The 13,271-nt window shown below is 39.9% G+C and overlaps 1 protein-coding gene across 1 annotated transcript in view; it reads right to left on the reverse strand.

Moving 5' to 3' along the window:
- Nucleotides 1-213: 213 nt before the first annotated feature.
- LOC137984322 (nephrocystin-3-like) overlaps nt 214-13,271 on the reverse strand; it is a 69,703-nt gene continuing 56,645 nt past the window's right edge. Inside the window, exons 22-33 of the mRNA XM_068831475.1 lie at nt 12,096-12,217; nt 9,833-9,911; nt 9,051-9,091; nt 8,556-8,619; nt 8,102-8,229; nt 7,305-7,424; nt 6,502-6,553; nt 6,337-6,405; nt 5,317-5,348; nt 4,155-4,248; nt 3,167-3,292; nt 214-2,290 (exon numbers count right to left, since the gene is read on the reverse strand). Of these exons, the coding sequence (XP_068687576.1) occupies nt 2,111-2,290; nt 3,167-3,292; nt 4,155-4,248; nt 5,317-5,348; nt 6,337-6,405; nt 6,502-6,553; nt 7,305-7,424; nt 8,102-8,229; nt 8,556-8,619; nt 9,051-9,091; nt 9,833-9,911; nt 12,096-12,217 (1,107 nt within the window). The 3' untranslated portion in view covers nt 214-2,110. The remainder of the gene's footprint in view (nt 2,291-3,166; nt 3,293-4,154; nt 4,249-5,316; nt 5,349-6,336; nt 6,406-6,501; nt 6,554-7,304; nt 7,425-8,101; nt 8,230-8,555; nt 8,620-9,050; nt 9,092-9,832; nt 9,912-12,095; nt 12,218-13,271) is intronic.

Consider the following 13,271-nt stretch of genomic DNA (forward strand, 5'->3'; position numbering starts at 1 on the left):
CTTTGGTGTTGCATCGGTTGTCTGGCATGTCTTCGTTGTCAGTGTCGTCTGCATCCTGTAAACAGTAGCAAATTTCCCGACACTCCCTGCAATTTGAATCCGGTTTCCAAATCGCCCATAGTTTGATGGGAGTTGATCCTTTTATACGATCTTTCTCATCTTGCCAAATGATTAATTTGCAATTAATCGTGATAAAATCATCCTTTGCAATTTGAAAATGAAATAAAGCATTTTTTCTATTAACAAATTAAAGAATACAATTGTTTTACAATTAATAAGTCGTTTCTTATTTACACGTTTAAATCTCCATACATTAATTATTTCTCTTAAAATGTGCAAAAGTAAAAAAAGAGATTACAAATGAGCATAGAATGTCCTCTGGTATTAAAGCTGCTAAAATCGTCAATTTTAGAAACAAAAAAGATATAGCTATAAATTTCATTCTTATAAATATATGATCTGACTCTCTTTCCTATAAATATCTGGCCCCGGTTGTTCAAAAGGTCGATGACACTATCCACTGGATAAATCACTATCCATTGATTTATCCAGTGGATTCTTTGATTGCACTCACGTGATAAGACGGCCATGTTGGTGCCAAAACAATAGAAAAATGTACCTCAACATTTTATAGAGTCAAATTCCCAAAAGAATTTTTCACTATTGTCCTTTCCACCAGCAATCAAAGAATAGCGCTACTCCATAATCACACTCTTACCGACCTTGTTTCCAGGGTCTCTCTTCTCTGCTTCTTGGGGACCAGGTTACACTCTCACAAGATTTTTTACTCTGTGACACTGAAGTTTGCCTTTCTCGTGTCGAATGTCTTAATACAAGACCTAGAATCCATAGAATCCAGATCGAGAAGGGTAAAGCAGCATACGCAAAGTCATTAATATTTCGATTATTGGCCTTTTTCACACTCGAAGATGAACAAATCGTCCTATAGTTGGTTAACTAACGTGATTTCAAGACGACCAATTCATAACAGACGGACCAACTAGATACATTTGAGTTGAGACCTGGTATGGCTTGGTTACCTTTCCTTTTGCGCAAACCTTAAACCATCGCTTCCATGGCTCGGTCCATTTTCCCGCGGTGGTCGATTTGTTCGTATGACGTGAATTTCAGTCGGACTAAGGTTGGCTTGTTCGTCTGGACGGACAAGTCGTCTTTCTAGACGGACAAATTTCAGACGACTACGTCATCTAAAAATTTATTCTTCCTGTTTTTACATCAGATGTCTTCCAGGCGGACTGCATTCACATAATGGAATATGGCATGACTTAAGTTATGTATGCAGAAAAACGGAGGCATACAGCATGACTTAAGGATGTTACGTACCAAAATAATTACTCACTCTTAACAGCTAATCGTTCTCTTAAAAGACATTAGTGTACAGGCTTAATTGATTTTTATCAGTTCTTTTGAATACTTAACAATTATTTCATGAGCGCGTGTTAGATATAACCAGTCTTATACCCAATAAGCGCAAATGAAACAAGTGTCTTATAAAATCTCATGAAATTCTGAACGTGTAATATGTTTTGTCCCGGGAAATTTTGCTTCCTGCACACATTTTTCCAGCTTGGTGACACTTGACTCAATCGGTCTTCATATTAGGTCATATGGTGTATCAGGGGATAACTGAGTGAACCAATGAGAAAGCTAGAAACGGAATATCCGAAGTCGAAAATTTAATAATTTCAAGTAATCACCGATTATTGTTAATCGGCTCTTGAACAACAGGGCCCAGAGTTGGCAAGGGCCACTCCGAGAGGTTCTAGTTCTTGTCTTCTATTCTTGACAGATTTCGCATCAAGAAGAGTCAAGCTGTGATTCTCAAACCACAAAGGAATCACTTTCAACTTTGGAGGACTGCTGGCATATGTCCGGCTTTGGCCAAAATCACATTGGAGAGCTGGGCCGAGTCATTTGGAGCAAGTTTGGAGTTGAGTCGGATTAATTGCCATGGCAACGGATGTTGCAGTTTGCTTCACAACTTGTACAAGAAAGCTGGCACAATGTAGTGGGACCCGCTCCAAAATAAAATGGACATTCGAAAATTCTGAGAGACTGTTTTTCGTCACAACTCCTTGCTTTCAATACTTCACATTAACATCACTCTAGACACACTATCGTTTCCTTGAGGACTCTGTAAATGTCTTCTAACACTACCGTTGCTGAGTACACTCAAGGACGAGCGCCGAGACAGAGCAGGATGAGCGGGTCCATGTTCTCTGATGTCATTGGCACGTTTGTACAACTGGGCTGCTTTTTCAGGTACATCCTGGTAGCAAAACAGGAAAAAGGTCCATGAATTGCTAATCACCGATGCTATTCACGCAGCACAGCGCTTTCTATCTCTCTCACGTTATAAAAAAACCCCACTCTTCCAGGACTTAACCGGGTAAAAACGTTATAGGCAACATGATTGTTTCACACATTCAAACAAGTGTCTTGAGGTATGAGGGACCTTAACATCTTCAACTCGGTCATAAATGACCACGCCATAAAACAACAATAACATTGTTGGACACTTCACTCACATTGTAGGACGCGAACGAGATCGACTAATCGCGAAAATCATAGAAAGTTAATATTTTGAGGTGACGTTTTTGTCGTCCACGCCATCGTAGATCTTAAAGTCCCTTTTCTTTCTGTTTGCTGCGAGATTAAGACTCACTTCAGTAATGATGACAATATCTAAAACAGCTTGGTATATTTCACTCTCGGTTAAAACGGCAATGAATAAACTGACGTGCATACTCCAGCACATGAATTTCAGAAGACAGAAGACAGAAGACACGGGAGGTATAACGGTCTTAAGATGTTCTCAATACACGTACATTAATGCAGACGTTTACCAATCATTAAAAAAATTAAAGAAATGAGCAAATTCATTACGTTCTCAACTGACCCGTAGGACGAACATGTTCTTAGCATTTCCTTAAAAGTTTGGTTAATCTCAGGTTGTATTTTCTTATAAAAGGAGTGTGCCTTAAAATTCACTTATCTCAAACTTAAGATTTGGTGTAAGTGTACATACGTTAATGAAATAGAATGTAAATAATGACGTCAACCAAGAGTCCCTTAATACGTTTGGCATTTTGAGCCAACCACTGCAATATGACAAATGCTGCATTTTCTCTGATAATGTACTTACCAGGTCAAAAGATAACTTGGCAAGGTTAACAAGGGTCTCTGCCACTCTGGGATGTGATCCACCAAGAGTATCCTCATAAATTTGGAGTGCGCGTTCATATAGTGGTAACGCCTCAGACTGTCTGTCCTGTCAACCACAGTAATACGGTTACTTCAAAATGTACGACCCATTTTTCTCTAAATCCATCCATACGCCTGTCAGTTTGGCAGACCTTTAGTCATTCAATTTCAACAACAGATTGGCAAGTTTGACCAGGTTCAATGGGTGGCTCAGTGGTGAGTCGCCCTACTAATGTGACCTGCATTCTATCTCCAGATTCTGCGTGGTATGTGGGTTCAGTCAGGACCCGATAACCAGACACCTACAATTCCAATACTACGTTTATATCATGGCATTGTCACAGATCAAGCTATGACCATTCTTAATCCCATGAGTAATAATTTCTCATGCAAGACGTGCGATTAGCTGGAAAGGTCTGGTTTGCGAAAATATGTTTAAAAATAAGTCAGTCTACAAAAACTGTTCCAAAAATAAAACGAACTTGTACTCTTCTAGTCATTGTCTCCTGGTTGAATTCGTAGGGACAGAGAGAAAATGAACAAAAACCAACGTTTAGGACTCCAGGCTGATTTGTCTTACATTTGTAAGCTGGTCAAATATTTTGCTCGCCATCCTAAAAGAGGACACATTTTATACATTGAATGACTACTGACCGAGCAAATAAATAAAAAACAATTGCCGCCAGGCGATCGAGAGAATAATTTAACCGGGGACGTGCAAAGTTTTAAGAGTCTTCAACGAACTTGAAATAGAAAGAAGAGATGGTAATCACGAAGGAAGACGACAATCAGCAAGTTTGTGGGCAAACGCTTTGAGTGCCAACAAAGTAAAGTTATCAAATTGGCGACAATTTTCACTTGCTATGGTGCTTTTTAGTGCAAAATTAATGGACAAGTAATCGTTTAATCATAGCAAATGTTCAATTTACCTGGAGACATAAAACCACAGCCAGATTATTAAGAGCAGTGGCAACACTTGGGTGAGATTTACCCAACGTTGTCTCTCGTATTTCCAAGGCGTGCCTACAGAAGCAAGATTACAAAAGGACATTTCTTTAGTGACCACTTCAATTTCGTCCCAGGGGAACTTCCACAAGACAAAAATCCATTCCCCCGAATACCAGGAAAACTTCCCATTTACATTAACCATCCAAACCAGCAACGAGCATGAAGACATGTCCCATGTGAGAATCAAACCTGAAAACTCATTTTTTTAACATTTCCCATTCAATTTTATTTCGTGGTTTTAATAGACTTTTCACGATATTGAATTCCAATACACTTCAACACTGCTATGTTTTCATTAATTTTCACTTTCAATAATTTCATTTAATTTTATGTTAAAGCGTTGGATAGCCTAGTGCTAGTGGTGACAGTGATGGTGGCAATAGTGGTGGCAACAGTGATAGCAGTGGGAGTGGTGGTGGTAACAGTAGTGGTGACAGTGGTGGTGGTAATAGTGACACCAGTGGGAGTGGTGGTGGTAACAGTAGTGGTGACAGTGATGGTGGCAATAGTGATAGCAGTTGGAGTGGTGGTGGTAAGAGTAGTGGTGACAGTGATGGTGGCAATAGTAATAGCAGTGGGAGTGGTGGAGGTAAGAGTAGTGGTCACAGTGATAGTAGCAATAGTAATAGCAGTGGGAGTGGTGGTGGTTATGAGTAGTGGTGGCAGTGATGGTGGTAATAGTGACACCAGCGGGAGTGGTGGTGGTAAGAGTAGTGGTGTTAGTGATGCTGGCAATAGTGATTGATAGCAGTGGGAGTGGTGGTGGTAAGAGTAGTGGTGACAGTGATGGTGGCAATAGTGACACCAGTGGGAGTGGTGGTGGTAACAGCAGTGTGCTAGTAGTAGTAAGAGTGGTGGTTGTAGTGGTGCCAGAAGTGGGAGTGGAGGTGGTGGATGCAGTAATAGAGACTTGAAGAGATCTACGCGGTGACATTGATGAAAATGGCACAAATCTTGGAAAATGGAAACTTGTAGGTGCACTCGGATTTTTTCCGGGTGTCCTCACATCACCATCGATAAATAAATACATTCACTTTAGTGGCTGTTGTTTATGTGTACTATCAAGAAGTACACTTTCTTTACCTGTATAACGGTTCCGCCTCTGCATATTTACCCTGCAAGCAAAACATTGTGACCAGATAGACAACAGTAAAGAACTGCCACAGCATTAGCTGTTGGACAGGGTAAAGTTAACACAGGTATGACGGGCAGTAGGTCACAAAATAATGGGCTTAGAGAGGAAAAATCAATGGGTCTTTTATAAATCGGTTCATGTATCCCGCCTTTAGCTAGGCGTGTGCAATCACAACAAGCAACATTGTGTTGGTGACTAGGACACATGACAGTGGGCTACGTAGCAGGGACAGCAGTAGCCAAGAGACGTGCAAAGTGCACCCTCCATTCAAGGAGGCTTGAACAAACACACCTTGCTTCAATAGTTCGATGCATACTGAAAATACATTTTCAATGATGCAAGAAACTCAAGGTACTCAAGGTAATCGTTTGTGTACACTTCTGCACTCTTCATATCTGTTTTTAAAACAGGTAACAGATATTTTAAATGCGGAACAAAATGGAAGACGTTAACTTGAAATCTGGATTGAAGAGACTGCCTTTCATGTATATTTCCTTTCTAGCGCTTCATTTACCAGACCATTACCACCTATCGAACTCTGAGCAGATTTGTTCCGCTGACTGAGGAAAAAGGACTGACTAAGGAAAAGGGGGAGGATGCATCTTTATTGGGTAAATTGATGCTTGCATCGATCACGAAAGGTTTCCATACATGTTCAATACAGCTGCATACACGTCACAATGTAGGGATAGGGTTGGACTCATGCTTAGAGGGTCACTTTGTGACGCCTAGACCAAGTAACTCATGTCTCATTGTGCGCCTGTAGTGGACAAGCTTAGCCTTTTAGTGGATTGGTATAAAACGAGCTGTAAGAGCTCTCAGGTCAGTTCAGTTCAGTTTTTAAGTTCTTCAACAAAGTATCCTGGGAAATATGCATCCCCCACAGTGAGCAAGAATGGGTCAACATGAGGAGTGGTTTGACGGCGTTACTGAAAGCAGCAAGAAAATGAAACCCTGAAGATGCTTACTTGTTTTTTGTACAACAATGCCAGGTGTTTGATTGTGGATGCAATGCTTCCATGGTGTGGCTGAAATGCCTGCAGGTTGGAAAAATAATAATTAAGAAAATACAAGTTCTAGAAAACAATGGCAAGTTACAACGAGTACCACCTATAAAATTAATACTCCCTTACCTTCAATCGAATTTGATAAGCTCTAAGATAGAGGGGTTCTGCTTTGTCAAGCCTGTAAGATCCAAAAACGAAAATGTTAACACAAATGAGCAATTCTCGAGTTCACTGTTATACGACGAATGCACAACTGTTTGAATCTTGCAAACAACTATTTCAATAAGAATTTTACGCATGCTAATCATATGTGGCAGTAGAATGTTCCACTGGACTTCAACCAGTTTCCTTTCCCACGTGCCTTATTACCTCAGAGATACCGTAAATGTATTACTAACCTTATTTTCTCGGTCCGTACTGTAAGCTACGGATTCTTGTTTTTTTCCGTTGATTTATGGCCAGTGTGCTTGGCAGGATGCAAACCAATGGAAAAAACTTGGTCCGTAACTTACAGTACAAATCTTGAACTCGCTTGGTAAGAGTTATTTACTCAAACATAAGAGATGAATGATCAGTACAATACTGAGTTTGTGCCATTGCTTGCGTCGCTAGTGAAAACCAACTCTTACAAGAACAAGATTCAACATACAGATCACCGAACCTCTGCCTGACTTGACTTATTTTTACTAAATTAAACATGAATGATTTGCAGAGAACTATTACTAAACAATCCTCTGTGATTTCAGACCTCAGTGGAAAATGTCACTTATTTTTACTTCAGTTCTAACGAAAATGTCACTTCAAAATATAACCTTGCACTTAAATTATGTTCCTCAACTCAAGAAAGTACTCTCAATAGTCCTTTTGAAGCATGTGAATGCCTTATTTCAATCAAATAAAAATCGTGTGTTTACTTTGTGTTTACTCACATTTTCTGGTCATTATACAAAGCCGCTAAGTTGTGAAGGGACTGGGCCACATCTGGGTGGTCTGGATCGAGCAGAGACTCGCGCATCTCCAGTGACCTCTGAAAAAATGACCTGGCAGCTCTGTTTAAAAATACCACAAGCCCAGTTAATGATCATCTGGCTTTCATTTACGACTGGACTGGAACAAGCAAGAAATTGGAGGCCAAGGTGGGGATTGCCCGACTAGTTGTCTCAGAGACATCACAGGTTCCAACCTGATCATAAAAATGACTAAGGAGAAAATGCTGTCTTACAAGTAACTTTTGACTTTTGAAGTCTTCTCAAATAATGAATATCAATCGAGGGCCTCGTCTCGCAAACCTTGATACTATTAAACATGATAAAGAACCCATTCACTAATTCCAAGATTATGGTTCGTAGTTTCAGCATTGGGGTGTAGCCCCTAAATGAACCCCATATCATTATATACATAAGTACATAATTGACCACTCTCCATAGGGGCTTTTCAGCGACAACAACACGCGAAAAAAAAAAGAACTTTTTAAGAATGCTATACTGGCCGGACGCAAACCAGTAAGCTATTTACAAGTGCAGCCGAGAAGGTCAACCAGGGACTACCACAATCAAGTCCATCGAGTGGTCAGAACGGGTGTTCAACGTGGAATCTCTTGATCTCAAACCAAGCTCCCCAACCACTGGACCACACTGCATGCATGCATGTTTAACATTTTCCCCCTATGTGCGCCGGATTTTACAGCGAAAGGGCTTTAAGGTATAATTATATAAAGTTAACTTACTCGTGATTATTTTGAAGGAAATACAGCACTCCCAGCTCATTAAGGGATTTTGCTAACTCGGGACTTGGTGCTCCTCGGGCAAGTTCTTCAACTTGAAGAGTTCTCTTTTTTAATTCAGTAAAATCAGCCTAAAAGTAAAATGGAAAATTTTAATAAGAAGCTATAAGATAGGGGACGATCTGCCACATGAGTTCTCGTAGCTCAATCGGTAGAGATTCGGACAGGTGTTACAGAGGTCGCAGATTCGAATCCTGTCTTTGCAACAAGCGTGCTTCACGCCATTTATCATCATACATATTCCATACTCTTTTGGATTACGTGCCTTATATCATGTTAAAAATTCATGTAAGAAAATGCGGAAAAAATAATATGTGAGTACTTAACAGCATCGATATTCTCAATTCTTTTAGCACCTGGCATGCAAATCATTAACTGTTAACATCATGTGACTTACTGATGAGTTAGCTTTTTGTTTGATGGCCTCCGCCCTTTTTCTCACAGAGTCAGCCATGGAATGCCTGCAATTTGGAAGGGCCATAACAGTCAAAATCTCTACAAAGCCGTTTAATTTCAATGAATTATTTCAATGAAAGCAAAATATGTTCAAACTTTCGCATCTTTGTTCGTGATGAGTAGAAAACAAAATTTGGGTGCTAAATAAGCGCAAAAAATCTAATATAAAATCGGAAACGTTTGAACCCAGGAGTCCTATCATAATTAAGCGAAGTACAAATGTCCGGGTGAATGAAGTGCTGAGAAGGACTGTTTAAGATGACATTGACTGACGTTTCAACAAGTTGAGCGAAAGCCATTGTCAGAGTCAAGTGATTTGCGTAATATCAGTAGATGGTTTAAACACACTGGTCGTTGATGTGATTGGTCAACAAAGTTGTGGGTGTAGTCAGTCGACTGTCAAAACGACAAATTCAAAAACTGGAATGCTCCTTACTTTTCCTGTTTCCTGTATAAAATGGCCAGGCCTTCCAAATCCTCAAAAAATAAAACCAGTTTAACTTATTAAAACGTATTCCAAAAACATGTTTTTATAGTTGTCACAAACACGTTAGAGTCGCCTCTGGGTCACATCAAGGAGTTGCAATGAATTTTGGCATGCAACCAACCAACCGACTAACCAAGAAAGAGGCGTTTAACCACAAGAATGGGCATAAAATAAATGTCAAAGCCTTAGACGTTACAAAGTATGATAACTTCTTTTTTCAAATTGAGAAATCAGAGATGAGTGCAAAAATGCGCTATGTTGGCGTGAATAATCATTAATTTGCTGAACTTGTTCTTCTTTTTCTTGAACTAATTTGATAATTAGTTTGCTTAGCGACAAGTGTCACACACGGTCACCACACTGAATGAACATCCTGACAAGCCTAAAAACAATTGCAAGGGAAGGGGCGACCCGTTGAAAATAAAAAGTAGGCCTTTGAGTGACTGTGCGACGGTACACACAGACAAAAAAATGCCAGCTTTGAGAATGCAGTCAAGCTGACGACCTAATTTACTGCACTTTATTCTCATCGGTTAAAACAGGAAATATGAATCCCAATCACGCGCAGCAGACGACAACAGACTTAAAATCTGTGAACAATGGGTCAAACACCATGTCACACAACAAACCACAATCACGTCATGAGGACAGATTGCTACAACGCAGGACTGAGCTAAGCTACATAGCCTTTGATTTTTATTACGTCATACTCATCTCTCCTCATATCTCACCTTAACAAGAGAGGGGTGACCCTTTCCAAGAGTATTTTCCTTTATTTCTAAAGCTTGTTTGAAAAATGCCTCGGCTGCACTGTGATAAAGCAAAACACTTTTAAAATAGATATACACTACAATTCTGGCGATGATACACCAGATAGATCAATTTAGCACGATTGTGTTTATGTGAAACGTAAGATGTCCAATGGCAGGCTGCTGATTCTTTGGTTGCACTCACGTGATAAGATGGCCATGTTGGTGTCAAAATAACAGAAAAACTTAGCTCAAGTTTTGCATAATAATAGAGTCAAATTCCAAATGACGTTTCGCTATTGTTCTTTCCTCCAACATGGATGCCGTGACGTCAGGTGAAATCAAAGAAGTGTCAAAAAAGCGTGAAAATTATTTTCATTGTAACTTTCTCCCTTTAGAAGTTGTTCAATTTTTCAAGCTAACAGGCAAAAAAATGAGCGGCAATCGACCAAGTTTCTTTGATCAGTATCGTATTTGCCGTTTGTCATCAAGGCAATACCACATCCGTCCATCAATTCCACGAAAATACGCGAGGGCAAAGAGCGGCCTAGTGCCTCAAAGGATCTACACAAACTCTTCTCGCTTTGCTGTTTCAATGTTTGCCTGTTGCCCATGCAATAAAAGTGTGATTATTTGGTGATAAGTACAGGAAAATACATTCCAGGGATTAGCACCGTTGACAGCTGTGCAAGCCTTTGACTGTCAACAGTTCGTGGGGAAAAGTCAGAGCTCTGCTATCCCAGTGACTGGGATAGCAGAACTGTAAGGAGACTGAGTCTTACGCGCGTGGTTATGTACCCTCCGGAAGTGAAAATTCGACTTTTAGAAGGCTTAAAGGCATAATAAAAATCGGATTGGAATTTTGGTTGCTTTTATGTCAGAAAACCATGAAAGAAAAAACAACAACTGTTATATACACTGTAAGAGTAAAGATTGCATAGGTGGTTACTGCGTGGCATTCTGTGAGAGAGGTCACGAGTTCGAACCCTAGTGATCTCACACCCTTGCTTCCACTTCTTTCCATTCTGTGTAGCCTCAGGTAGCTTTAAATACCCTTAAAACGGAGCACTGTTGGAAGTGGGAGGTAAAATGAGTGCACCGTCAGCTTCCTGGGAGAATACCCTCTAGAGGGTAAAGGAACTTCCAACGTTAAATAAGATGTACCTTTACCAAAATTGATGTTTCCTCATCTACCACAAAGCATGAACATATAAAAGTCACATAAATCTGATCTTGCCGTCACGTGTGAGGTTCAACTTTCAAAAAAAAGAACCCTGTCTAGCGGTTATTTAAGTAAATAATGACAGAGTTTTTCGCTAGTTTCAAATCTTAAAGCCACGCTTTGAGAGTGAAACTACTTCCCTTAATTAAAGAGTTATTCGATGCATAAAAGGTTTGCTTGATTCAGTTGCAAGATTGCAAGAATTACCAACCACATCTGAGAACTCATGTGTCTTCTGAAACAAACATGAATTTCCTGCGAGTATCCTGTGAAGCACAATCACGTAAAAAGTAACCCTCAATCTTAAGGCCGGACTCTTCACATAAGGTGAACCCCGAATCGTAAATGACTGGTGCCGGCCGACGTTTAAGCTTTGCAGTTTTAGGGGGAACATAAATCTTAAGGTCTCAAATGAGTGACCATAGTTTCCCTCTCAGTTTTGAAAAAAAACTGAATCGTCTTTGGAAAGGTCCAATTCACGCTTGGGCTTAAAAAGAACCTTTTTACTACAACAGTAAGATCATGTTTCTTTCATTTTTGTGGCGCCATTGGGTTTACCAAAATGACACTTTGGTAAAAATGTCCAATTTTGTTGATTATTTAGCCCATAATGAAAAACAGTCGATTGAATTCGATAAATTAAGCATGATCGAAACCAGTGCATCCGAATATTAGTATAATCACTAAATTTTCTCACCGATTTAGAAGCAACGACTTAGGACACTTTTAAAGATAATTAACATGGAATATTTCTGTGCTGAGGTATGGGCATTGCTTTGGACGGATTTTGAAACTCAATCACTTATTTCCTTTTCGTCAAAGGCGCTCTTATTTCATCACCTTAAAATGCTGAAAGGCTCTCTTAGGAAACTGAACCAAACTGACTTTCATCATTAGTACCCAGTCCCCGCTCAAATAGAGTATGAATATCAAGGAACTCCGGCAGTTCACCTTGGGCAGTTGCATTTTAGGACCCTCAAGCGAAAAGATAACAAAACTGACTGAAAATATTTGTGTCCTTACGTAAATTTTCTCCAATGTGCATTCAGGCAGGCGAGATGATGAAGAGATTGTGCAACCAAAGGGTGGTCTGGATCCAAGATGGTCTCTCTTATTTCCAGTCCTCGCTGAAGCAAAGGAGCGGCCTGAGAATAACAACACTTGTTAAGTGGGCCAATCACAATCCATGCAATTAAATGAGCCAATCACAAGGCAAAGAAGGCTCATTCAGCCGGTGGCAAGCGCGGGAAAAGAAGCCCCAGTTAGTCACAATTAGTTTTGCTGATCGGCGGAGGATGTGAGATGATGTGCATTATGGGGTAACGCCCACTCTCCATATGAATATACTCAATAGCAATTTATAACAATGAACAGCACGAGAAAAACTTCAAATCAAACAAAGCATGCTAATACGAAATTTTGGTTTTATCAAACATGTTGGTCAAGGTCGAATTACCACCGTGAAAAATCTGCAGACATTTCGAGCGTTAGCCCTTCGTCAGAGTGACCATAGTTTCCCTAACGCACGAAACGTCAGCTTTCCAAATCGTTCACGGTGATAATTCGACCTTTATCAACACCTTTGTTAAAACCAAATTTCCTGGTTTCACTCTCCCACCGACGCAGCACCACAGTTTATTTAGAAACTAGAAATTTGTTTAAAGCATGCTAATAAACCGCTACAGTACGGGGTCCTTGGTCCGCCACTTTTCAGAACACGATTTTATCTTTCCTCGTTAACCAAAATATGACCAAAACCAATTGTGTTGGATGATTTTTTGATTAATGTTTTTTTCGGCATTCCTGCTGTCGGTGAATACGAGAGGTTCAAGTTTAAGCCTTGTTAATTTGTCTTTCAAGAAATTCTTTTCTATTGCGGCTCCCTATATTCATGGTCATGTTTACTCAGCTTGTGTTAAGATAAAACGCACAGGGAACACGTCTTTTTGCAGAACAGGTTTACAGATGAAAAAACTTTCTGCGGTTGGGAACAAATATCCTGCAGAATTTAAATTTTTGGTTCATCGTCTCTTGAAAAATATCAACGATTTTCCCATTGGGGTCCTTGGTCTGCGACTTACATGTATGACCCTAGAGAACGTACATTTTGCAAAACAGATAAGGAACATCTTAGATAAATGGAAACGGTTTTACTGAATATTTTCAGCCAAGGGCCCCCAAGTACGTTTTCGAAATACA

The sequence above is a fragment of the Montipora foliosa genome, chromosome 14 (genome assembly GCF_036669935.1).
Source record: "Montipora foliosa isolate CH-2021 chromosome 14, ASM3666993v2, whole genome shotgun sequence".
In the NCBI taxonomy this organism is placed as follows: Eukaryota; Metazoa; Cnidaria; class Anthozoa; order Scleractinia; family Acroporidae; genus Montipora; species Montipora foliosa.